This window comes from Lottia gigantea (assembly GCF_000327385.1).
Source record: "Lottia gigantea unplaced genomic scaffold LOTGIsca_11, whole genome shotgun sequence".
In the NCBI taxonomy this organism is placed as follows: Eukaryota; Metazoa; Mollusca; class Gastropoda; family Lottiidae; genus Lottia; species Lottia gigantea.
This window is the reverse complement of record NW_008707001.1, coordinates 2863760-2888212: the sequence shown is the minus strand read 5'-3', so window position 1 is coordinate 2888212 and position 24453 is coordinate 2863760. Positions and strand designations below refer to the sequence as shown.

Genomic DNA, 24453 nt, shown 5'->3' with positions numbered 1-24453 from the left:
TTGTAACCGAAAAGAAAAGCATGTTAACAATTGTAGTAAAAGTCGATATAACTATTTATCGTTCGGGAGTGAAAACACGCATGAATCTGGTTACATTCGGAAGTAAAAAATGTTAACATTTAGTAGTAAAAAGTCGATTTTCAAATACCTGTAAATCCTGAAGTAAACACCACACAACAATAATGAAGATATTTGTGAAAAGATCTTGTCCAGCACAACTTTTGTTCTGGTCAAAAGGTCAACAAAGGTCAAATAAAAGAGATATGAATGGATCAATGACATGTAACCTTGCAAAGGTCAAGGTCATCCATGTTAAAATTCAAAAATTAAATTTTTGCAAATTTGCAACATATTATTTTTTGGAAGTAGTATCCCATTTAGATGCAAAATTTAAAGGATGACAAATGCATACTTTGCAAGTTATAAAAAATATTAATTACGTTAGGTAAATGTGAATCTATCCCGGATGTGCCAGGCCTAATACCAAAAATTGGTTATGTCCGTTCTCATGTGCACAATGTTGAATTAAGTTCAAAATTTCAAGCGTCTACACTTATTACTTCTTGAGATATTTGTTTTTTCACGTTAAAGGCTTGGGTTTATATGACAAAATCAAAATGACGCATAGTTACTAATAGTTACAAATATAACTAAAAATAATAACTAATAAGCAAAATCGAAATTTAAAAAACGGCTTCCTAAGTTTTGTTAGCAATCGATTGCAGACGCAAAAATCACAAAAATACAAATTCGATTAACCCCTCGGGCTGAATTTTTTGTCTTTTCAAGATGGCGACTGATCACATAATTCCTGGACAAATTTGATCATTTTTAATCTTTTAAACGAAAAATTCTAACATACAGCAAACGGTGAAATTTCACACATGAATGACGTCAAACCGGAAGTGATATCCAAATGTTGTGAATATATATTTAGTATAAATTTATAAATCGATCGGCATAAAATTGCAAAAGTCAAAACGTGCATAACACGAAATTGCTATCTTGTAGCAATAACCCCCCAAAAATGACAACAAAATGTGCGATCAAAATCGGTCCAGAAAAAGATCTGCAAACTAACAAAAAGCGATCAAAATTGGTTCAGAAATAGATCTGCAAATGTATAAAACCCGAAATAGGTTTTTTTTTTACTTACGCCATTTCCGCTCGGACGAAAATGCGTCATTTACATGTAAACAATAACGACACGCTAGGTATTAGAGATAATTCCGTCAGAACACTTTTGTCATTATGTAGTTTCACTGCAAATAACAAACAAAGTGTGACAAATCGATTACGAGCATAACTCGGAAGCTGTAAAAAACAAACTCACTTTGACGTTGTCGAAGTTATCCTGGAGGTTAAAACGTTGTATATCTATAGCATATGTACAGTTGTTATCACTGGGGTTTGTGATAAGCCAGGAACAAATTGTAGATGGTGGATATTCATAATTTCCCATGTTAGGCGACTGAATCCTACCACGTGTGCGAGCAAGTTTTAAATGACAACCTGAAAGGAGACAAATGAAATTCAGCGGTCGTTACTCACAACATTATTATATGATTTGAAGATATTTGCCTACCCTGTGTGTATGCGGAACTGATGCGCCTTTACAGTTTAATTCGAAGGTCTTGACTAATGACAACCAGGTATAATGTTGAGGATTATACCGTCACATAGACTCAAACTCAATTAATTTTGTGTAAATTAAAATTAATATATTGTTATCTTTCCATTTTGTCCATAATCATAATTCAATCATTCACAGCCATAGTCCTAACTTAATACATAAAGTAAATAATTTTAAAATCACATTATTTGTATTATATCTATGCTTCTGACAAAAAATGATTCCTCCAAACAAATACATACGCACCCCTACCCCGTTTGGGCCCTTACATTTCGTGTACTTTTTCTAGAAAGAGTCGTGGGAATACCTTCTTTGAAACTGAGTTTAATTCCACTTTGACCAGGTGATAGAGCAGCTTCATGATACATAATAACTCTCAGGGTATTGGTTAGGGTTGTAGTCAAATCAGTTGTAGAAGTATAATAATGCATGGTTGTATGCAAGTATTCCTCCCCATCATTGATAAGGATGGTAGCTTCGCCTTCGCTTGCTTGAAGTGTGAATAACTCTTCCACCTGAAACGATCAATACAATAAACTGTTTGCAAAGATGGGAGATCAGACCACAAATTAACAAAAATTTTGGTTTGTATTCCAGAAGGAGGAGGAAGGAAGCACCACCTTTGAAACGTTGTCGATGAAGAAAAAAACACGATCTTAATATTATGAGAGAACAGACAAATAAAAAAGCTTCATCAAAGGACACATCAACATTTTGGTTAGTGGTCCAGGAAGGAGGCACTTGAGCACCAACTGAGCAACATGAAGAGAAAGAACACAAACTATAAAGAAAAACAAACACATGTGAGGTGACGCGAGCAAAGGTGACATTTCGTTAGAATTTTTAACTTCTAGATCCTATGTGTTTTTTTTAATATAAGTGTACATTGTCCCTTTAAACCATGTTGCATGAATATTTAATCATTTTAGATATTCCTATCCTATTGAAGTTTTAGTCAACTTGGCTATTTGTACAATCACGATGCGTGTTCTCTGTGGCTGCTTACAACGGTACGGATAAGATAAGACACAATAGTTCACAAGCCATTTTGATAATCAAGAATGATAATAAGTGACTCTGTTAAGGGGTTAGATATGGATGGCCATATGTTTTTTTATGCCCTTTTTTGTACCGTCGCGGTGCGAATAGCCACGGCCTTTAGTCAAACCTATCTATGGATAATATCGTACCGTTTCGAAAATAACGTGCTAAATGCTTTACCTTTTATACCCTTGAAAATACAATGGACTGGTTGTATTTCTGTTTTGACGGAACCGGACGAGCACAATATCCGTATTTGGCTATACATGGAATTGTGTCCTATTGTTTATATACTATACCTTAAATGTTATAACCTGCCCTTTTTCAGCTCTGATCAACCATTCTTTATAAAAATATCCAGGGCTATTTGGATAAAATGGAGATGTTATAACTTGCCAGTCGTTAGTAGCTGTTAATTCTATAACTCCACTGTTTAATTCCGGAATATCTAGACAAAACAGACAGAAAGTTTAATACCATCTTATTAAGAGTTCTCCTTAAAGGTATTGTGCATCGGGGACGCCTTTGACTATTTTCTATTTGGGACATTCCAATGGTTCCAATGTCTGTGGTTCCTGCAATTCCAGAAAGAGTTAACCGGACAGGGTGAATCTCCCGCAAGAGAATTTGTTACCAACCTAACACCAGACCACAATAACATAATAATATATGTTATCTCCCCTTACAAGATGGCAGCATTTCTAACTAAAAATTGACTAATTCACATTTCGCTTCACCGTTGTCTTAAAAAAGTATTTATAGCGTCTTTTATTGCTTTACACATGTTCCATCTATTTCATCAACTATAACTACAGCCAGAGCACAGTTACATTTTCTTTGAAAAGGGAAACGTTTCTCACCTGAAGTCCATTTGATTTTGAAACCAGTTTGAACAACACTGGAATCAGTTTTAAATTCTATCCGAGCTTGATTTGATGCCGTGTAAAAATCCCGATTACTTTGTTGTCCCGAGAGAGTTGCTATATCGCCATTGGTTACAAGATCATAAATATGGACATAATCTCTATGTTCTTCAGTGTTGAAATTTTCGACCTAAAAAACAAAACGTTTATATCTTCCAAAATGTTTTCAAAGGGGTCGGTGCGCCATTTTCAGGAGTTGATTTAGTCTTGAATATATGTAAATAGTCTACAGAAGTACTCGAAATGTACAAAAATCACTTCAAAAATACCTACAACCAGGAGTTTAAAGTTCTATTTCTCTATTTCCCTTTCCCATATAGAAAGTTGAAAGACGAGTCGTCATTTTAACATTCAAACGCGGATAATCCTGGACTCACGTGCATTTGAAGACTGAAATTGCGACCGTGAGCTTACCAATAACAAGACTTACCAATAACAAGAGAAGAACACAATTTCCCAAAAAGTACTTTTTGAGGACTTTTCGAACCTAGTTAATCATACACGCGTATCTTATTTTCCTTATCACTTACCGAAAATTTTATATGTTTTCCTACTGGTCCAATAATAGTCCACGCACAATTAGAATTATTTGTGTACCAATTACTGTTGGTAACTTCAATTTCACCAGAGATACCGGTTTCTTCAAAGCTGCATTGAGATGCTGGAAGATAACGAATCTAAATCACAGATAGGTCCAACAAGGATAAAACCGACATCTCCTTTCAGGATTTTTAGTTTAATACTATCATTTTGTGTAAACTTTAACCCAAGGAAATTGATGCTATCAGTGTTCCCATAGATCCCAATACACATAAAGAATTTAGAATGCCTCTTTACAATCCCTTTAATTATTCAACACCATTGTTTTCAGCAGGCCCAGGATGAAAGATCTAGATTTCTAGAATAAAGATCAGATCAACTGAGTATCACCTTACCGAAGTTGTATAAACTGTCTTTAAAGGGAAGCAAACCATCCTATTTTGAAAAAAACATCCTGACAAGACCAAACTTAGAGTACGATGAAGTGTAATGTAGAATATATCAATTCAAAATAATGCTCTTTTTCAGCCATTCACTGCAGATGACTTCATATATGTAATTGATATTTCATACTGACAGTGCTCTGCCAAAACTTGGATGTATCATTCACATACCTTGTCATCACTTTCCAATGAAAACAGAATTGACATGCTCGAACACAGAGTGTCATCTGGGATTAAAGCCTTGATCATTTAACGGTTCCGGGTATTCAAAACAAAGTTACTTACGACAATTCTGTTCGTCAGAACCGGATGCCTCACAATCTCTCTCTCCATCACAAACCCATTTCTTGCTGATACACCCGGTGTCGTCATGACAACGGTAACCATCTGATATACATGCCCTGGTTTGACAAACATATTTCAAATTCTCCAAACAATTCATGACCTCCCATCGCCCGTTTTCATTAAGAGCCAAACAATTATCAGCGCTTGGAAATTTCGGTTCAAATATATCCAACAAGCCGAACGCATCACAAAAATTGTTAACTGAAAAATAAGAATACAATCTGCTTTAATCACATGTATCCTTTCATACATCTGAAATTTCAAGTTAATTTCAAATCAATTGGACAAAAACTGTGGATTTGAGGCTCAAAAAGACTTTTCTCCCTACACCATTTTATGTCACGTCTCCAGTTCCTCCAAAATTGTTTTAAACGAAACTGATCTCGCGTCGGCCATTTAAAACTGCATGCTCAGCAATAAGTTCAAAGGTCAAAAAGTCACGTGAAACGAACAAAACAAAAGTTACGATGATGCCCCACACTAATTTACAGTAACCGTAAAGGTAATTTAATATTATGTTAGAAAAATCGCATCTTCGGAGGTGTTATAAATCCACATTTACCATGATTATTAATTTCGAATTTACCATTTTTTTTATCTATGCCTTTTCGATTTTTGAAATTTGAAAGTCTATATCTCGTGACCTTGACCTTTAATGACCTTAAAATTTTCAGTGTAGAGTGTCCTATGATGGAGATACTGATATTTGATGAAAAAAATCAACTGCCGGATTTATAGCTCATCGAAAATTGACATTTTTGCTACTTTGGACATCTATGCCACATTCTCTAATAAACACAGGGGCTTGATTTTCTCAGATTATTAATGGTCTTAATATCCTCTTTTTGATTATATATTACAATAATGAATGAACACTTTTTGAACACTCCAGTCCTAACATCAAATGTATTTATCCCATATCATTGTGGTTTTCATAATTGGAATGTACTCAATTTTCTCTTTATCGGTGTGTGACATGGGTTGTTTGCTATAAAAATTCAAATTATAAAATTTGGATAAATTTTAAAAACCTCTATTGTGGGCTTATCTCTTACATTTCAGGAGTCTAATTGATTCTTTTATCAGTAGCCCGAAAAATTGTTCAAAAAATCTAGGCTTAAAGATGGGTTCCCTTATTTTCATTTATGAAAATGAAAATGCTAATAATTGAATAGAAAGTAGAGGTGTTCTAATGACTTGGAAAAATACCAGTTTGTCTCACATGTCCATAATTAATTCTTAATTAGCAAGTCAGAATTTAGAAGAGATTTACCGGCAGAATTCCATGAGTGACCGATCAAGAAAGGTCAAAAAGTATTTTTTTGTTTATCCGGACTGTACATACATGGACATTTATGATTGGTTAAAACTCTTAATCATATGCAATAGGAATATAATACTATGATTAAGAATACATGTGATTCATTAGAAACACCAATTAATCAAAGAGTTTCCTTAATTTGACACTAAAAAATAAGGGAACCCATCTTTAAAAGCACCCGAGTTGAAAGCTAACAGTAACAGGCTAGATAATTCAAAAGGTTCGAAATCCATGGGATAATGTCTCGTTACCACGTTCGTAGTTGTTTACAGTTCTTGTTATCAGTTTGAATCCAAAACATTTTTGTTTTCATAGGCTTTGCTTAAAAACACCTGTGGTCCTGGGCGATATGATATTTGACTTCACGTGACAATATTGAGATATTAAATCACGGAACACAATTTTATGGTCTATGGTTTAGTTTTATTAAGGAGTATTTAATGTGATCTATACCCCTAAATGTCCTAAAAGGATTAATATTGAGATGGTTCCGGTATAAATATGTCCGTCATTTGTAACTTTCACGGTGAGCCGTTTGTAGGACCCTATCACATTTGACGATTAAGAAAGCGTATATCAAGTTATGAAGAATTTGTCGGATACGCAATCAGGATTTGTTTCCCTGATATACAAAAATTAGAAAACCTCTTTACAATCTCATTAAAGGGATTTCGAAAAAAGTCAATAAATATAACATCTGCAGATAAAATTACTAAGTATAAACTGACAAAACTGCTAATTTCTTTCGGTTGTAAACAAGTCGTTTGAAGCTTTAAGTTCGAATATGCATAATTGTAGTTACCTCGCTTAATGGAATTTGGGAGCGTCGTGACAAAAATATCAATGAAGACATCCAGACTATTTTCTCGTAATGGACAAGTACGAGATTGGGCGTCACAGACTACATTTTCAAACTTTGAAATTATATGTAAATAATCTTCAGAACCACTAAAATTGGCCGAGAATCGAATAATCCCTTCGAATAGAATTCAAACGTTTTATTCATTTCGTTCAGGAGTTAAGCTTCTCTTTGAAATTTTGGGTCTCCGAAAGTTGAACGCCTTGTTGATATAGTCTCTGAGACCAAGATATCTTCCATCTAGCTCTGCGTAGACGAATATTCAAAATAAAAAGTCTCTTGAAATGACAACTTCGTTCAAACATTTTTCAAGCATAGATAAATATGGATACACATGGATTTGAAGGGTCAAATTTCGACGGTAAGCCGTGAACATTATCACTGATTAGTTAAGCGGAACTATTCACGTTTCTGAGAGACCAAGATATGATTTACAGTCGGAAATGTCTCTTTAAGGCCTGAATACGAAGCTGACATATTGGAATATTGAATAACGGCTCGTTTCGCGTTTCTGGGGATTCAAGTAGACTCAAGTAGACTCAAGTAGACTCTTAGTTCCCCACATTTTCAAACATCAAGCGACATACATGACTGAATCAGTTACCTGAATTACGTATCCAAATTTTTGTCCGTGGTTCTATTAAGTTATAAACAAAATCATTTTCTGTTTCATCTATAATTTCAACCAGATCTGCACCAAGCCTATCAAGTAACAAATAATATATGGATATCAACACCTTGGGCTTAAAGTAACACATAATGAATTAGATATTGGCACAAAACCTAGCTGTAATAAATAATAAATAGAAATCAGCACCAAGCCTAGCAATAACAAATAATGAAATCGATATCAGTGCCAAGCCATACCAATAACAAATAATGAAATTGATATCAGCACCAAGCTATACCAATAACAAATAATGGATTGGATATCAGCACCAAACTTCATGTATATCTATAACAAATAATGAAATTGATATCAGCAACAAGCCATACCAATAACAAATAATGAATTGGATATCATCACCAAGCCTAACAATAACAAATAATGAAATCGATATCAGTACCAAGCTATACCTATAACAAATAATGGATTGGATATCAGCACCAAACTTCATGTATATCTATAACAAATAATGAAATTGATATCAGCAACAAGCCATACCAATAACAAATAATGAATTGGATATCAGTACCAAGCTATACCTATAACAAATAATGAAATTGATATCAGCACCAAGCTATACCTATAACAAATAATGAAATTGATATCAGCACCAAACCATACCTATAACAAACAATGAAATTGATATCAGCACCAAGTCATACCTATAACAAACAATGAAATTGATATCAGCACCAAGTCATACCTATAACAAACAATGAAATTGATATCAGCACCAAGCCATACCAATAACAAATAATGAAATTGATATCAGCACCAAGCCATACCTATAACAAATAATGAAATTGATATCAGCACCAAGCCATACCTATAACAAATAATGAAATTGATATCAGTACCAAGCTATACCTATAACAAATAATGAAATTGATATCAGTACCAAGCTATACCTATAACAAATAATGAAATTGATATCAGTACCAAGCTATACCTATAACAAATAATGAAATTGATATCAGCACCAAGCTATACCTATAACAAATAATGAAATTGATATCAGCACCAAACCATACCTATAACAAATAATGAAAAAGATATCAGCACCAAATCATACCTATAACAAATAATGAAATTGATGTCAGCACCAAGCCTAGCAATAACAAATAATGAATGGATATCAGCTCTAAGCCTAGAAATAAGAAATAATGAATGGATATCAGCACCAAGCGTAGCAATAACAAATAATAATCATACTCAAATCGGTTATACTTACCATTCACACATTGCGTAAGCTCTTACATGGCTTGTTGGGATATCAACCACTAAAAAACAATAACCTTCATCACGTACCCATCCTGAATCAAACAAAAATAACACTTACATTTTCAAAACATTCTTTAAACACCAATTCCAATCAATAACAAACAATTCCTATTCATGAAACACTTACAATTTATAACTAGAGCCAAAAAAGACGCACATCAGAAATGCTAAATCATAATATGAGAACTTCTTTGGATATCATAACAAACGCTCCCCCCTCTCCCCCTTTTATCCCTTCCTCCACTTTTGCCCCTCTACCTCATTTAGCCTCACGCCATCTTCATAAGATATATAAAGTAAAGTCATTTTAACCAATCCCATTTATAAATATACAGTAACGGACCACATTTATAATTATACATCAACAGGCCCCATTTATACATATACAGCAACAGGTCACATTTATACATATACAGCAACAGGTCACATTTATAAATATACAGCTACAAATCCCACTTATAATTATACAGCAATAGGTCACATTTATACATACACAGCAACAGGCCCCATTTATACATATACAGCAACAGGCCCCATTTATACATATACAGCAACAGGTCACATTTATACATATACAGCAACGGGTCACATTTATACATATACAGCAACAGGTCACATTTATACATATACAGCAATAGGTCACATTTATACATATACAGCAACAGGTCACATTTATAATTATACAGCATTAGGTCACATTTATACATACACAGCAACAGGCCCCATTTATACATATACAGCAACAGGCCCCATTTATACATATACAGCAATAGGTCACATTTATACATATACAGCAACAGGCCCCATTTATACATATACAGCAATAGGTCACATTTATACATATACAGCAACAGGTCACATTTATACATATACAGCAACAGGCCCCATTTATACATATACATCTACAGTCCCCATTTATACATATACAGCTACAGTCCCTAATTATACATATACAGCAACAGGTCACATTTATACATATACAGCAACAGGCCCCATTTATAAACATACAGCAACAGGTCACATTTATAATTATACAGCAACAGGTCACATTTATAATTATGCTTCTCTTGTAGCTACGGGCCTGATCGGGTCAACTAATGAATGGGAAACCCTACCGCACAGCATATGAATTAGAAACCAGCATGGACACATGGTTTTATTTGTTATCCAAAAAGATATATATAAAATACAAGGTGTGATAGCAGTATAATTGTTGATTAAGAATTACCGGAGAAAAGTGAAAATACAATTTTGAAAAAATAATGACAAACAATTATATACATATTGCAATACATTAGGTATGGAAATACAAACGCTAAAAATTAAATTTGGGAACTAAATACATATTTGGGAGCGGTTATTGAATACAAATGGGAAATAATATAGTCCTACCTTCATCACAGTAAACGTCGATATAATTTAGAGCTCGAACCTGAAATATGCATAAAGGAGGCTTTATTCTTGTGCTGTTTTCACCTGCCATAAGTCTATATTATACAGCGAGCACTCGCTGAGTACTGCCACCAATCGGAATAACATTTTTCAGGGTTCAATTGTGTCGCTTGCATACGCCGGCTAGTCTGGTCTTAGTAGCATATACCGTTATCTATAAGTTATCGGAACGTTCTATATCGGGGATTTTAATGACAAACTTTCGAACATTAACTTGTGTGGTAAATATTTAAGTGTAATTTTGGTAAAAAATAACATCCACTTTATCCTATTTCCACTCTTGCGAATTGTTCAAAAAAGGTGTTCATTTTTGTATATAATTATTCCATGCGGTGTTCTAATGGAAAACAGTGTTTTTTCGGAGGTTTTAATCTTTTGAGATTTCTGGACTATCATCAACTAAGCTTCAAGTATCATAAAGCTTACTTACCTGATGGTTGCAACTTAAAATCAAAATGATTCCCAAGAAAGTGAAACTGGTTTTCATTTTTGATTGTTAGTTTTGAACATATTACGTCAGATAAATATCTTCTGAATCTACCGAGGAGAAAGACCTAACTGACTTTCAAAATCTCAAAACAGTTAGATATGTATTGTAATAATCTTTTTATTAATATAATAAGGTAAAGCACAGTATTTTCGATTGCCTATCGAGAAACAATCGCCCATGCATGTGATGTAAGTCACATCCATGTATAATTGTTGTAAATTAAAATACTGTTTTTTTTTATCTTTTTCGACTAAAAACGCAAACATCCTAATCGTATAGTAGAAACGTTTAAATTTTGAGTCATTACGTTGGTTGTCCATGTATGGCTAATATACACTGGGAGTACACATAGGGGGCAAACTGACTCCAAAAAAGGGGGGAGGGGGGGCGACTGCTGAGGCTGAATTCCAATTTTGGCTACTCTGTGGTGGTGTCATAGTCGCAAGCTTCTCATAGAGTGTCTTAGAGGGTTCTCCGAAGAAAATTTGAGTAAAAAAGGAATTGATTTTGTGCATTCTGACACATATTTTGGAGACAAAAGGGAGACATTTCGATTTGTTGAAAATAAAGTGGCGGTACAATTGGGGATGCAAACCACTTTTCTGCCCCCACCCCCTAGGACCCCCACTGGTGCCTTCACTGATAAGATATGTTTTTGTGTTTTGTGATGTTTTTTGTTAGACCATCCGTGGAGATTGTTAAAATGTTGTTGACGTCATACTACCTTGTCAGAGATCAGGGTAACCTAAGCATATAGCAGTTAGCGCACAAAACACATACTCCAACAACACTAATAGTTATAACAATATGATATATCGAAACCCAAGATGGCCACCAATAAATCATCTGCCTGCAATGCCATGATCGAATTCCTAGACCATAATTGTCATCCTTTATGTATGAGAAGACTGTCTGTGGATTTATGTTGACACCAATATTGTAATTGTATGTGTATTGAAAGCTGAGCTATGGCGGACTTTTGTTTGGCCACCATTTTCAAATCCAAGATGGCCGCCAAAAATGATTAATGGTACTTTTGGTCCGCCAAATAACGCTAGGAAGCCTAGGGAGTATTATAATCAGCTTGAATAAGGGATTTACAATATTTTGTCCATTTGGGTGCGAGGTAAATGATTGCTATAGCGGTGTGAGGGCTGGAAAAGGCTGGTAGGTTGATGACAAGTTAACGTCAACAGGGAACGTGAGCTGGGATTAGACCGTCGTAAGACAGGTTAGTTTCCGCTTCCAGCGGATGCTGACATCGCAAGCTAAGTTGTTGATGGTAGTTTGATTGGTTCAAATTGGATGATTCTGTGTTGTTGATTTGGTTGTTGATAATTCGTGAGATCTGGTCGGTTCTGTCATTTCTCCTCATAAGCCTTTTCTATGAATTCGTTCAAAAAAAACACTTTTCTGACTACCAAATACACTTACGTAATTTTTTTTGAATATTGTTTAGCGAAATTAACGGCTGGAAAGTTTTAGTTATAACTTTCAGAAATGTTAAAAGGCACATTTCTCTAGATTTTGGTGAATAGTTTTCACAAAACATTTTCGACCTACAAAAAAAGCGGAATCTCCCTTTAACAGGAACGTATTATTGTTCCCCTTTCCCCTTCCCCCTTTCAATTTTTTTTATCATGTAACATAGTGAAAGAATGACCTGTGGCTTCCTTGGAAAATTGTGTGGCCCCTGCTCGCCCCCCTCAAGTGATGTTTCCTAGAAATCCCGCGTAGCCGCACCCGTAACTATTACGCAAAAGATTTAATTATTACTGCTTGTTTAAATTGAAGTGAGATTCGTGGCTTCTGAAGCGGAACATGAACAGAGCACACAAAAGCTTAAAGGGATTGTAAAGAGATTTCTAAATTGTTAATGTGTATCGGGTACACCGATAGCATCTAATTGAAACATTCCAATTTTCAATCAGAAGTCTGTGGTTCCTGCAATTCCACAAAAAGAAGTGTTTGATGATATCACTAATCGCAAATATGCTTGTATAGGACATGAAGCCTTCGGGATTATCGTCCTCAAAATTAGAAAACCTCTTTACAATCCCTTTAGGAAATATTTTTCTAATTTTATAATATGTTTCAACTTCACTGCATGTATTTTCAGCTTGAATCTTTATGCAGTTAATAAAATGCTTGTAAATATTATTTTGTTTATGTCTACCGAAGCGGACTGGTAATTGCACCTATTGCAACGCAAGTTAAATGAGAATAAATAACTCCATATAATTAAGTTTGTGTATCTATAATTCACTTTCAAGATCAGTAATCATAACCATTTTTGGTAAAATAGATCATGTTTTGATTGGAGTTTATCACTTCCGCCTCATGGATCCAAAGAAAAGAACGTTCGATACAGAACTAAAATTTGTCTATAATATGTCTTTGAAATAGTTTAAAATAGCTGAATTTCTAGATAGAGAGGTGTAAATAACAGAAGAATGTTCATTACCCTGATAGCTAGGGTGTGAATAGCAGATGCACGTTCATTACTCTGGTAGCTAGGTTTTCAGATAGAGAGGTGTGAATAGCAGATGAATGATCATTACTCTGATGGCTAGGTTTCCAGATAGACAAGTGCAATTAATAGATGAATGTTCATTACTCTGGTAGCTAGGTTTCCAGATAGACAAGTGCAATTAATAGATGAATGTTCATTACTCTGGTAGCTAGGTTTCCAGAGAGAGAGGTGTAATTAACAGATGAACGTTCATTATTCTAGTAGCTAAGTTTCCAGATAGAGAGGTGTAATTAACAGATGAATGATCATTACTCTGGTTGCTAGGTTTCCAGATAGAGAGGTGTAATTAACAGATGAACGTTCATTACTCTGTTAGCTAGGTTTCCAGATACAGCGATGTAATTAACATATGAATGATCATTACTCTGGTAGCTAGGTTTCCAAATAGAGAGGTGTGAATAGCAGATGAATGATCATTACTCTGGTTGCTAGGTTTCCAGATAGAGAGGTGTAATTAACAGATGAACGTTCATTACTCTGGTAGCTAGGTTTCCAGATACAGCGATGTAATTAACATATGAATGATCATTACTCTGGTAGCTAGGTTTCCAGATAGAGAGATGTGAATAGCAGATGAATGATCATTACTCTGGTAGCTAGGTTTCCAGATAGAGAGGTGTAATTAACAGATGAATGATCATTACCTTGTAGCTAGGTTCATTTCGCTACACTAAAAAGCATCTACTGACTTCACCTTCGAAAAAACGTTTAATTTATATAATATATTAATGACAAGCCTAATAGTATTATATTATGGGCGCTGAAACTTGTTTACGGGACAATTAGTGCAAAGTCACAGCAAACTGATCACACGGAAAACTGATAACAAAATAGGATTGACGCTTCATTTCATGGCAGTTTATGGTAGTTTAGAGTTGGTTCCAAATAGCGAAAATACATCATTAGTGTCTCTTGAAAATCAACCACTCTGACCTGATGAGGATTTCTCTCCAGTACAAAATCTTCAGTCCCCCCATCTTTTCTTTTGAAGCTAGTGTACCTTACACCTTACATATGCACTTCTTTTTGAAACCAGTTAACCCTTGTTAATACTGTAAATCTTTTTGTGAAGTTGAATAAGCGGATTGTCATGGAGTATGTGTGCTATTCACTTAAAAATCTCGCGACACACAAAACACGAATAAGGAGGTATCCCATAGATCATTTAAAGTAGTGACTCCAAATACATGCTTTCTATTCTTTCATATCGATAAGTTACTAATACAATACATAAAAATAAGAATGAATATAAAAGGCTAGTTGAGCCAATGTACCTATACCTATAACTTTCTAATACTTTCTCTGTGCCTTTTCGCCCAATCAGTAGACCGTAACATCTGCCTCTATTCCTGCCTCTGTTACTGATAGCTATTTTGACAAGTGTCGATTAGTGTAGACGTCTGTCAAGATAACTATCAGAGGCAGGAATAGATGCGGATGTTTCGGACTAGTCTATCAGGTGCAGAAAAGTTAGACGTTAACTCCATTTATAATATATGTGTAGTCTAATTTCTAAATGCAGGAGTTTTCCAATAATCATTTTCTCTCTCAAGGCATCAATCTTTTCTGTTTGTACCGTTTTTATTGTTTGTTGAATTACATTTTCGGTTCTAGTTATCACTCCTTTGTCGCAATTTCACAAAATCTTTCAGGAGAAACTGGAAATATTCCTGATGTCAAACCTCACCCGACCTGTTGTATTTTTTGTATTAGATTCGACTTCACTATGAGATGAAAATATATTATGCAGTTTACGTTTTAAAACTTGTCCGGCGTTTTCCTCGGGCGGTGGAACTGACGTTGGGTTGAAACTTGTAAAATGATTGGCTGAAAAGGGAAATGACGTCACATTCGAATTACGACATTTTGAAACGGCAAAGGAAATTGCGTCATCAAATCCAAGATCAAGTGATGACCCTGAAGTCGAAGAGGACCCACCATCTTCTTCACGAGTGGAGAAATTTCCAACATGTGTAAGATCAGGCTCTAGATTTGTAGACGGCGCTAAATCAGTAGTGATACGTCTTGGCGGAGGTGGGGGCGGAAGTGGTCTTGTTGGTTGTGTGGTATAAATTCCCGTTGTCTGAGGTATTGTGACTGTGTTAGGTTTTTCTTTGAAATATTTAACAAAAACGATGAGCAAGACGCCAATGACCACTAGCAGTAATCCAACAGTCGACATGAAGATCGAGAATGGAATGGATGTCGACACTTTTTCACCTTGTTCTATACCGTAGAAGTCGTTGATTGGTACATCTCGATATCCACCGCCATTACCGAACATCCGGGTATATCTGCTAGTGACCTTGACCCTGAGATTAGTAGTCAGTGACCTATGACTAATAGAATCTTCTGTGACCTGGAATGATAATAAGGGTTTATATTTAGCAACTTCAAGCTTGAGAAAATAGAACCGTTTCAAACGGTCAACCGCGATAGTTCCGCCACCGCCGAAAACCTTCCGTGAACTGTCGAATGCAGTAAGCATGAATAATGGAAATTACGTGAGCCAACGGGTGATTTCAGAATAGTCAAGCGTAAATATAGTCACAGCAACCAATATATCAGTTAATTTGATTTACACTAAAATTGGTTAAAATTATAATATTTAATCTGGAGTTAGTTCCCTTTAACCACGTGTCACATCTCGCTGAATTGCCGCTCGGGCTGAAACAGCATGACCTACCTTAATCCCGACTACAATCATATCAATGTTCAATCTTTCTATAGCTTCGTTCAACCTGATCTGTCCAGTCTTCTTATCGATAGTGAAATGATCTTTGTATTCTACTGGTTCAACTGAAACAATAGATTTTTGGAAATATTTTACATACTACATTCATTGGTGAACCGAGATAAAGAATGGACACCAATTTATAAGGGTAGTCTAACGCTACGAAACTCGCTAATAACAATTTCTTTACAATATTCTTCATACGCTCTATCGTACACATTTACATACAGCTCAGTCAATAAGCTTTAATATTAAACCTCTGAGTTGTATTATCTGAAATAATATTAAACAAAACGCCTACATAGATAAATAGAATATGTTATATCGCCGTTGGACCTCTGTTCGTCGAAACTTAGACTTGGTAAAGCAGACCTCTTGATTTGTTACTCGAAGTCCTAAGTACATCGCGGATTTCATGGGACGATCAAAGCAATTTTATAACAACAACCACCATTTCATCAAGGCGAGAACTTCATGCCATACCACAGCACAATGTGTTTTCTAGACTGGAAGCGAAATTCATTATTGTTTTCATCAGATCAAAACCACTGGTTTGTGGAGGCCGATGTGTTAATCAGGGGAACAGGTGACTTTATATAGTGAGGATGTCTTACCTTTAATAATCTCATATATTATTGTATAATTCAGCTTGTCTTTATCGATAGCTTTGACTTCACCTGGCCAAATCTTCAGTGCACCCTGTAATTATAATCAGACACCTTTACCATTAGTTGGTGTATCATCGGTTGTCCTGTATTGCATTTTGGTCGATGATGTAGTTCTGAACAAAAAAGATAAGGCACCCCAAGTTTGTATAGATCTATAGATTTTGTCTACCAGCTTCTCGGCAGTTAGCCAAATCGACGACAAAGTTTACATCACACAGTCCCTATTTGTTCGTTTTAACCCAATTAGGGTTAAGGCTCGAACGTTTGACTGTTCTCAAATATGAATATGCGTATAATTAGCTTACTTACTTCAGATTTTATCGGTCTAATCAACAGTTTGTGCTCAATGAAGAAAAGGGATGTATAAAGCAAGCTAACTCACCCGATAGGCAGTGGTGACCGCGGTCTCATATACCGGTGTTGAACAGTAACCTTCAACTATAGGACAATCCTCATAGACAAACACTGGTCCTAAATCATCAACATCATCGACAATCAACTGGAGTGCTGTATAGGTTCGTCTTCCAACTGGATGCCCATTATCCTGGAATAGGTTTACATCACGAAGTTCTTTAATAGTGTAAAATTTCATTTCTTGGAATGGAATACAACAGAGTAGGAATGGATAAATAAACTTTGTTAGCTTTTATTTTTAGTATAGCTACTTCAGTCCTTCAAATTATTTTTTTGAGTTAACGCGATGTCTGCTTTAACCAATCAAATTTCTACCCCCTCCAACGCTGTCATTTTGTGACGCAGTGTTTATCTATCAGGTTAGGTCATTTTCCAGAACTGACATCAGAGACGATGGGTAGAATAGGAGACCCATTTCCTAGTGGTCCATTGTTTTAATGTCGGAGCTGACCACAAATAGAAAAGAATTTACATCTTAAGGAATATTATACAGCAGAAAAGGATAGGAAAAAATGAGTATAATCTTTTTCTCAAATGCCACTTGCAGAGGCGGTGCCAGTGGGGATACAAAGGTGGGACGGGGGGGCATTTGTTCAATTTTTCATTTGTTCAATTATACCCCCACTTTATTTTCAACAAATCTGAATGTCTACCTTTTTTTCTCCAAAATATATGTCAGAATGCACAAAATCAATTCATTTTTCTAAAATTTCTTGAGAGAACCCTCAAGGACACTCTGTTAGAGGCCACAGAGTAGCCAAAATTTGAATTCAGCCTCAGCCCTATTGAGTCAGTCTGCCCACTATTTGGGCTGGCGCCGCCACTGGCCCATTGTCCAAGAATAGGTACAGGTATGTGTTAAAATGTTTGGCATGCCTACAATGACTTACAATGGCGGATATATTCAGAAAGAAGTAAGGCGTTTCCATCGAATCAAAATCTAACTTCTTCTTTAAAATCACATTATGACCTTCATTAGAGATATCAAAATATTCAAAACCATCATTGGCTGTCATCTGGAAAATATTACAACAAAATAGCAAGGATATTCTACCGTGAATTTGTGTTACTTTTTACTCTTCAGAAGAAATCGGTTTGATAAAGTTGCTGTTAGCTACAGAGTAGAGATTAGATCCTAAAATGAAAGTAATTTTCGCTGAATTTTCATTAAGAATTCTGGAATATACAAGTAAATAACTACCGTTTGATTGGTCAATCTGTGAACACTATACCCAACAACACTTCCTCTAATATCTCTATCTATCGCTAGGTGGCGTAGGTTGAATATTATACTTCCGGTAGCAGTAACTTCCGGTATGCGAGTTTTGAGCGGTATTTTGGTGTTGAACTCTGGATCGTTATCATTCACGTCGATAAGAACCACTGCTTGTTTGTACTGAAAATTAAAGATTGTGCAGAGTTGTGGTAAAATTCAAAAAACAACAACAACATATTGATCAGATTAAATGATAATTTAATTCATCTTGGAATATGGAATAATTTTATGTATTCACTGAGTTATAGGGGCCACAGGCCGCCCTTGCTAATTCATCAAATACTAGCTACATTGGCGACATCTGATAAAATTAGATCCTGATACTAATGCTTTACTATCCAGCAAAATTGTCGCCGACTAGAGTTTTCGAAATAGCGTGTATTGTTATCTTATGTAGAAAATGAAATGAATGGAGTTTTACGTCCTACTATTCTACCCCACGTGGGCTAATAAAAACGGGCAACGCCATGCAGGGTGCGATGACGGGAATTTTGCATTAACCTGCTCTTTATCGATTCCGAATTGTCGAGGGATCTTCATTGTGTACAGTCGCTAGAACACGGGGCCTCGGTTTATTGTCCCTTCCGAACGACCAGACACTTTTTCCATGTCAACCTGTAGAAAGCTACATCCCCCCCCCCCCTCTTTTATCCTTTCTAGATAGAACAGGGGGGTCAATGAATCAAAAAAAATGAAAAAGAATTCCAATAAGTTTGAAATATAACAGCTTACCACGTGTTTCCAGCCTTTGTATTTACACTCTAGAGTAAATGGTAAAGCTTCCTTAATTCTGTCCTGTAAATAGACGCTAGTTAGTACGATCAGATTATAATAAAGATCTAAATACAGTTGATTTCTTTTTATTTTCTCTTACTTTGGAAGACAAGTTAATATAATTTGACTTGTAACTGTAATATCGTTTCCAAAATTGCAAAATGTACATTATTTTCAGTGTTTTTATGTTGTACAAACAAAAATTTATTTTACACAGATTACGGATGACTTGTAAGATCCTTTCTACCAACTGGTCTTCAGCCAAACCTCTTGACATTGATCTTTCTCGGATGACCCTGCCCATATAAAGTTTAGTTAAGTCGACTGGTGTAATGAGGAGAGATGATGTATTCAGGCCACCAGATTTTCACACGCCGATTGAGGTAATAACCCACGACCACCATTTGGTTAGGGGTATAGTCGTATACTCATTCGCTGACAAAACTGACAGATACTTCAATTCACTTTTAGCTAATTGTAACCGAACAGGATGTCAACAATCCATGTCAACCTAAGTTGTGTCAATCGGCTATTACAGGAACAGATGCGACATTACTCTGGTTGATTTGAACATGGAATATATGTATATTATAGTCTTTAGGACTACTAAAACTGTACGAAAATCGCATAATTCCTTCAAACAGACCCCGAACTAGAAAAATGACATTTTTTTTATTTTGTTCACAAACTTATCTACTCTCTGAAATTTGATTTATCCGAAGTTGAACGTATTATTGATATAGTCTCTGACACCAAGACATGTCCGTCGCATCTGTGCGTAGATGAAGTGGGGCAGGATGATTTAAGTCATCATCAACGCATATTTGAAAATATAAGTCTTTTAAAATGAGACTCGTTAAAATATAAAACATATATTATTATGGATACATTTGGATTTGAAGGATCAAATTTCTATGGTAGCTGGGGACATTTTTATTGATTAGCTTAGCACAACAATTGACGTTTTTGAGACCAAAGTATGATTTACTCCTGGAAATACCGCCAGGGAGGGAACAGGTGTATAATTTACCTTAGTATTAAACGGGTTGATTTCTTCGAGATCTGGAGATTTTTGAAAGTAGAAGATGACAAACTGTCCGTTATATTTAAGTTCTATGTAACCTTTCGGTCCGTCCTCTTTAAATGACCACATCTCACCATTGACACGAGGTATCTTCATAATTATAGTTCCTATAATAACAATGGCACATTGTAATAATAGTCTCCCAAATCGAATAAAGATATTATTGTTACAATTACATAATAGTTAAAGATATATTATATAGTCAATCACTATATGCACCAGCGAGGTAATAAAACTTGTTGAAGTATGATGGTTGTAGACAATAAAGATGATTAAATAGACGAGGTACGGTGTCTGGTGCGGTGTACGGTGAGGGATTATCGATACAGTAGAAAATACAAGAAATAAATCCGGACCCTTACCTAGTCTATTAACTTCTTCCAGTTCCGTTTGTATTGATTATTCCGCACGTACACCGCACCGGACACCGTACCTCGTCCATTTACGGATTTACTCGGTGTTCAGATGTGGGTACAAAACGAGATAGATCCATTGGACGTTGTTATGTGATGTAGTGAGCTTTAACATAAAACAACCCAACATTTTCCTTACCTCAAAGCAAAATGAAGCATCTTAAATTTTCAAAACAGACAAGACCTATGAAGAAAACTCTTACCATGAATTGTAAAGCAGAAGCCACTGAAATCTCGTAAACGTGCGCATTGCGTGCTAACTTTACCAGCGGTGAAATAATGTATACCAACAGTATTGAAATGGTATAAATACAGTTCAACATTAAAATTCACGCGTTTAAGCACTTGATAAGCAGGTGTTATGCTAAGACATTAGATGTACATGCAACTTGCAGATATAAAACAATGCTTTTCTGAAAAGTTGGTCATCACTGAAACTACATGCGAAGCTATCATTTCCAACTAGCCAATAAACTGTGCTTGTAGCAAAGAAAGACTACTGTGAACAGACTACACTTCCATACCAAAGAGTGCCATAATTATACACATATTGTATTAGAAATAAATGAAATGCATCCCATACATATGTCGAGACAGAATTTGGTGATTATTTATGAAATCGTTTATACGTACCTTGTTATATGACTTACCGTTGTGTTGGTACAGAGATTGGTCGTTCTGGTCAGATTTGGAACAGACTTTCAACATAAAGGTTAACATGAGACATACAAAACATTAACAAAACATCATACCTGATAATTGCCTTTTCTGCACAGAAGTACAGAACATTACTATGGACTTAATGGCGTTTCTATGAACGGGGCTAGTAGTGACAACAGGAGAGCAAACAGACCAGTGGCGGAACCAAAGGGGGGAGGGACAGAGGGGTCATCCCCCCCCCCTCCCCTCCCTCGCAGCCCCGAAAGCATGTTTTTTTCGGGAAAATATCTCATAACTAGGCTCGAAATTCGGGCAACCTCAGATATTACCATACTGAATTGAAAAAAAGAATTTGGCCACGATTGTTCTCTGGGTGTTTATTACATTAATGATATAGCTACCCGGAGTCAAGACTGATTTTAATCAGGAATGTGCTTTATAATGAATTTGTTCGAGAAGAAATGTCCGAGTAGTAATTTGATCGCTAATTGAAAAATATAAATAGAACACATATTAAAAAGAAGATTTTTCCCACTTGAAAACCTTTGCCATATGATTTTTTAATAGTTGCGCTGTTTTTTAGTTCTCTGAAATTACGATAGGATGTTATGGTAGAGAAAAGACTAAAATAGAATTTCGACCTTTTGGAACATCTTCTTTAAATGACAGGATAGTAGAGTTGACACTACACGCTGATTCTGAAATAAATATTCCTATTATGCACATTAGATTTCTAATCAATTCGATTCAGGTCCAGCTATAAGCGTAGGCGTAGAGGAGAAACTCCGAAATCTATAAGGGTAGTCTTTGCCTTTTATTTCCAAACCAGAAACATACGCAGTAGTTAACATAGTAAGAAATATTACATGTAATAGCTTATTAGATGAGGAAATATATGACAGGGAGACCTAGTTGCCTCTTCTCGAAACAGTGGTTTCACTACCACAGGGACTGGCTGAACCAATTCAACGGGCCCCCACCCGTAAGTGGACCGCACCCTAGAAATCTAGTTCTAGCCACTTTTTGGGAAGCATCAGATGCTGCCTGAGCGTAAGCATGCTTCATTTGAACATAATTAGTGTTTTTTCATTAAAGAAGATACGAATTGTCACTTACGAATCACTGGTAGTAAAGTTGATATTGCAAAAAACAGAAATATGGTTTGTCTTAACATGGTCTGAATAATTAGCACTCTCTTCAATATTCACTATTATTCATAAAGATGTCAGCTTTCAGAACTAATCCAGTTTAAAATATAATAATATAGAATCTAAATCTCAGAGTTGCACAATGTGTTCAGAAGGTATATCTAACTATAACCAACAGCATAGCAGGATTCAACACGTTCCTTAAATCACATGTATGGATATATGAAACAATATAGAACTATATTGTATCGGATTTTAGCTAAAAGAAAAAACATCAATTTTGGTTGATCATCTGATTATTTTATGTTATTCTTAGTATACACATACTCCTTATTCACCAAAGTCATAAAGCGAGGCAAACACTTTTTAAAAGTATTATGATACGTTTTTCTGATAAAAAAGCACAATAATCTGATATTTGCATGTAAGTTTTAGTATAATACTCTTATCATCAATTGTTTCCAAAAAAACGTAAATCCACACATGCACTTTTTAAATATATAATGAGTTTTTCTGATACAAATTTTGTAGCTGATTTCTAACGGTGTAAAAGTAAAAGTTTTTTGTAACCACCGTGATGACCAGCAGTTAGAAATCACAATGTGGATTAATCAGATTAAATGCCCGGCTTCTGTGTCAATAATTTCTCTTATCACACAAATTTTTGGATTTAGAAATAAAAGACATTGTTGGCTATGTGTACGTAGTGTACCTTGTACAATTAACAAGACGGTAAGATGTCAATAAAATGACTGTGTTAATACGACAGCAATGGGGTGCAGATCAACAATCTAATCTCTACAGACTGTTTCTTTATTGTTTTCTCTCTATTTATAATTTGGGTGCAATATTTAGTTTAAATATTCTGATATTAATGTTCAATAAAATGTCTCATATCGTTTAGAGTTTATTTATTGAGTTTTTCTGTTTTGTTTCACGTTGAATTTTGATTTATTTTCATCCGATTAAATTTAGTTAGAGCAGGGGTTTTCAACCAATGGGGTACTTTAGAATTTGGGAGAGAGGTAGATGAGTTGCTTTGTAATCCGGCATAAAATAGTAAGGATTTATAAAGAAATGGGGGGTAATAGTAAGGATTTATTTGGGGAATGGAGGTAATGCGATCGATTCTGAAAGGTGTAATAGAAAGAAAACCCCCGACATAGAGCATATGCTAATCTTTCGTTTCCTTTAAAGGACTAATGTACGTCTTTATCTTTTAATTTATTCGATCAGACATGAGCCCTGCTTGAAAATCAGTGGATACCCGTGCTGCAACAAATACTGTCTGTGATCCAGCTTTGAAGCGTAGTAAATGCTGCCCCGAGAACTATTTTCTTAATTCTGACGACACCAAAAAGTACTGTCATTGTGCTAAGTAGTTCCACCCGCGCTCTGCAACATAAACAGCATCAAGCTTGAGAGTGGATCGTCAAAAATAACCATACCAACATAGCTAGCGAGGGTTTGTATACCTTAAATTAACAGTTCACCTAATTATATTGATATAAGATCAAACGTACGATGTGAAAATTGAATAACAATCGCGAGTGTTTGAGAGGCCTCATTAAGGATACGCCAATATTGTTACAGGAATTATAAATATCAAATAAAAACAATCGTTGGTGGTAATTAGTGGTAAACCTAGACAGGGCCCCAGGGAACAGTCTCAATATCACTCATACTTTATCAATAATCTATGAAGTCGTTATCGTAACATCTTTTCGTTTGTATTTAATCAAATGCTAGCTCGG

General features: G+C 35.4%; 2 protein-coding genes across 2 annotated transcripts; one reads left to right on the top strand and one right to left on the bottom strand.

Annotated features, from left to right (window-relative positions):
• Nucleotides 1-9384: 9384 nt before the first annotated feature.
• On the top strand, nucleotides 9385-10182 carry LOTGIDRAFT_109800 (hypothetical protein; the record flags this gene model as incomplete). Its single annotated transcript, XM_009047192.1, has 1 exon — nucleotides 9385-10182. A coding segment is annotated over one exon (798 nt), but the record flags the coding sequence as incomplete, so codon positions are not given.
• A 4994-nt stretch (nucleotides 10183-15176) lies between these two features.
• LOTGIDRAFT_156560 (hypothetical protein) lies at nucleotides 15177-22616 on the bottom strand (the record flags this gene model as incomplete). Its single annotated transcript, XM_009047191.1, has 9 exons — nucleotides 15177-15887; nucleotides 16215-16327; nucleotides 16877-16961; nucleotides 17313-17474; nucleotides 18235-18360; nucleotides 18546-18740; nucleotides 19353-19415; nucleotides 20425-20585; nucleotides 22532-22616. The coding sequence occupies 9 exons, from the start codon at nucleotides 22614-22616 to the stop codon at nucleotides 15177-15179; spliced, it is 1701 nt and encodes a 566-aa protein (XP_009045439.1).
• Nucleotides 22617-24453: the final 1837 nt, after the last annotated feature.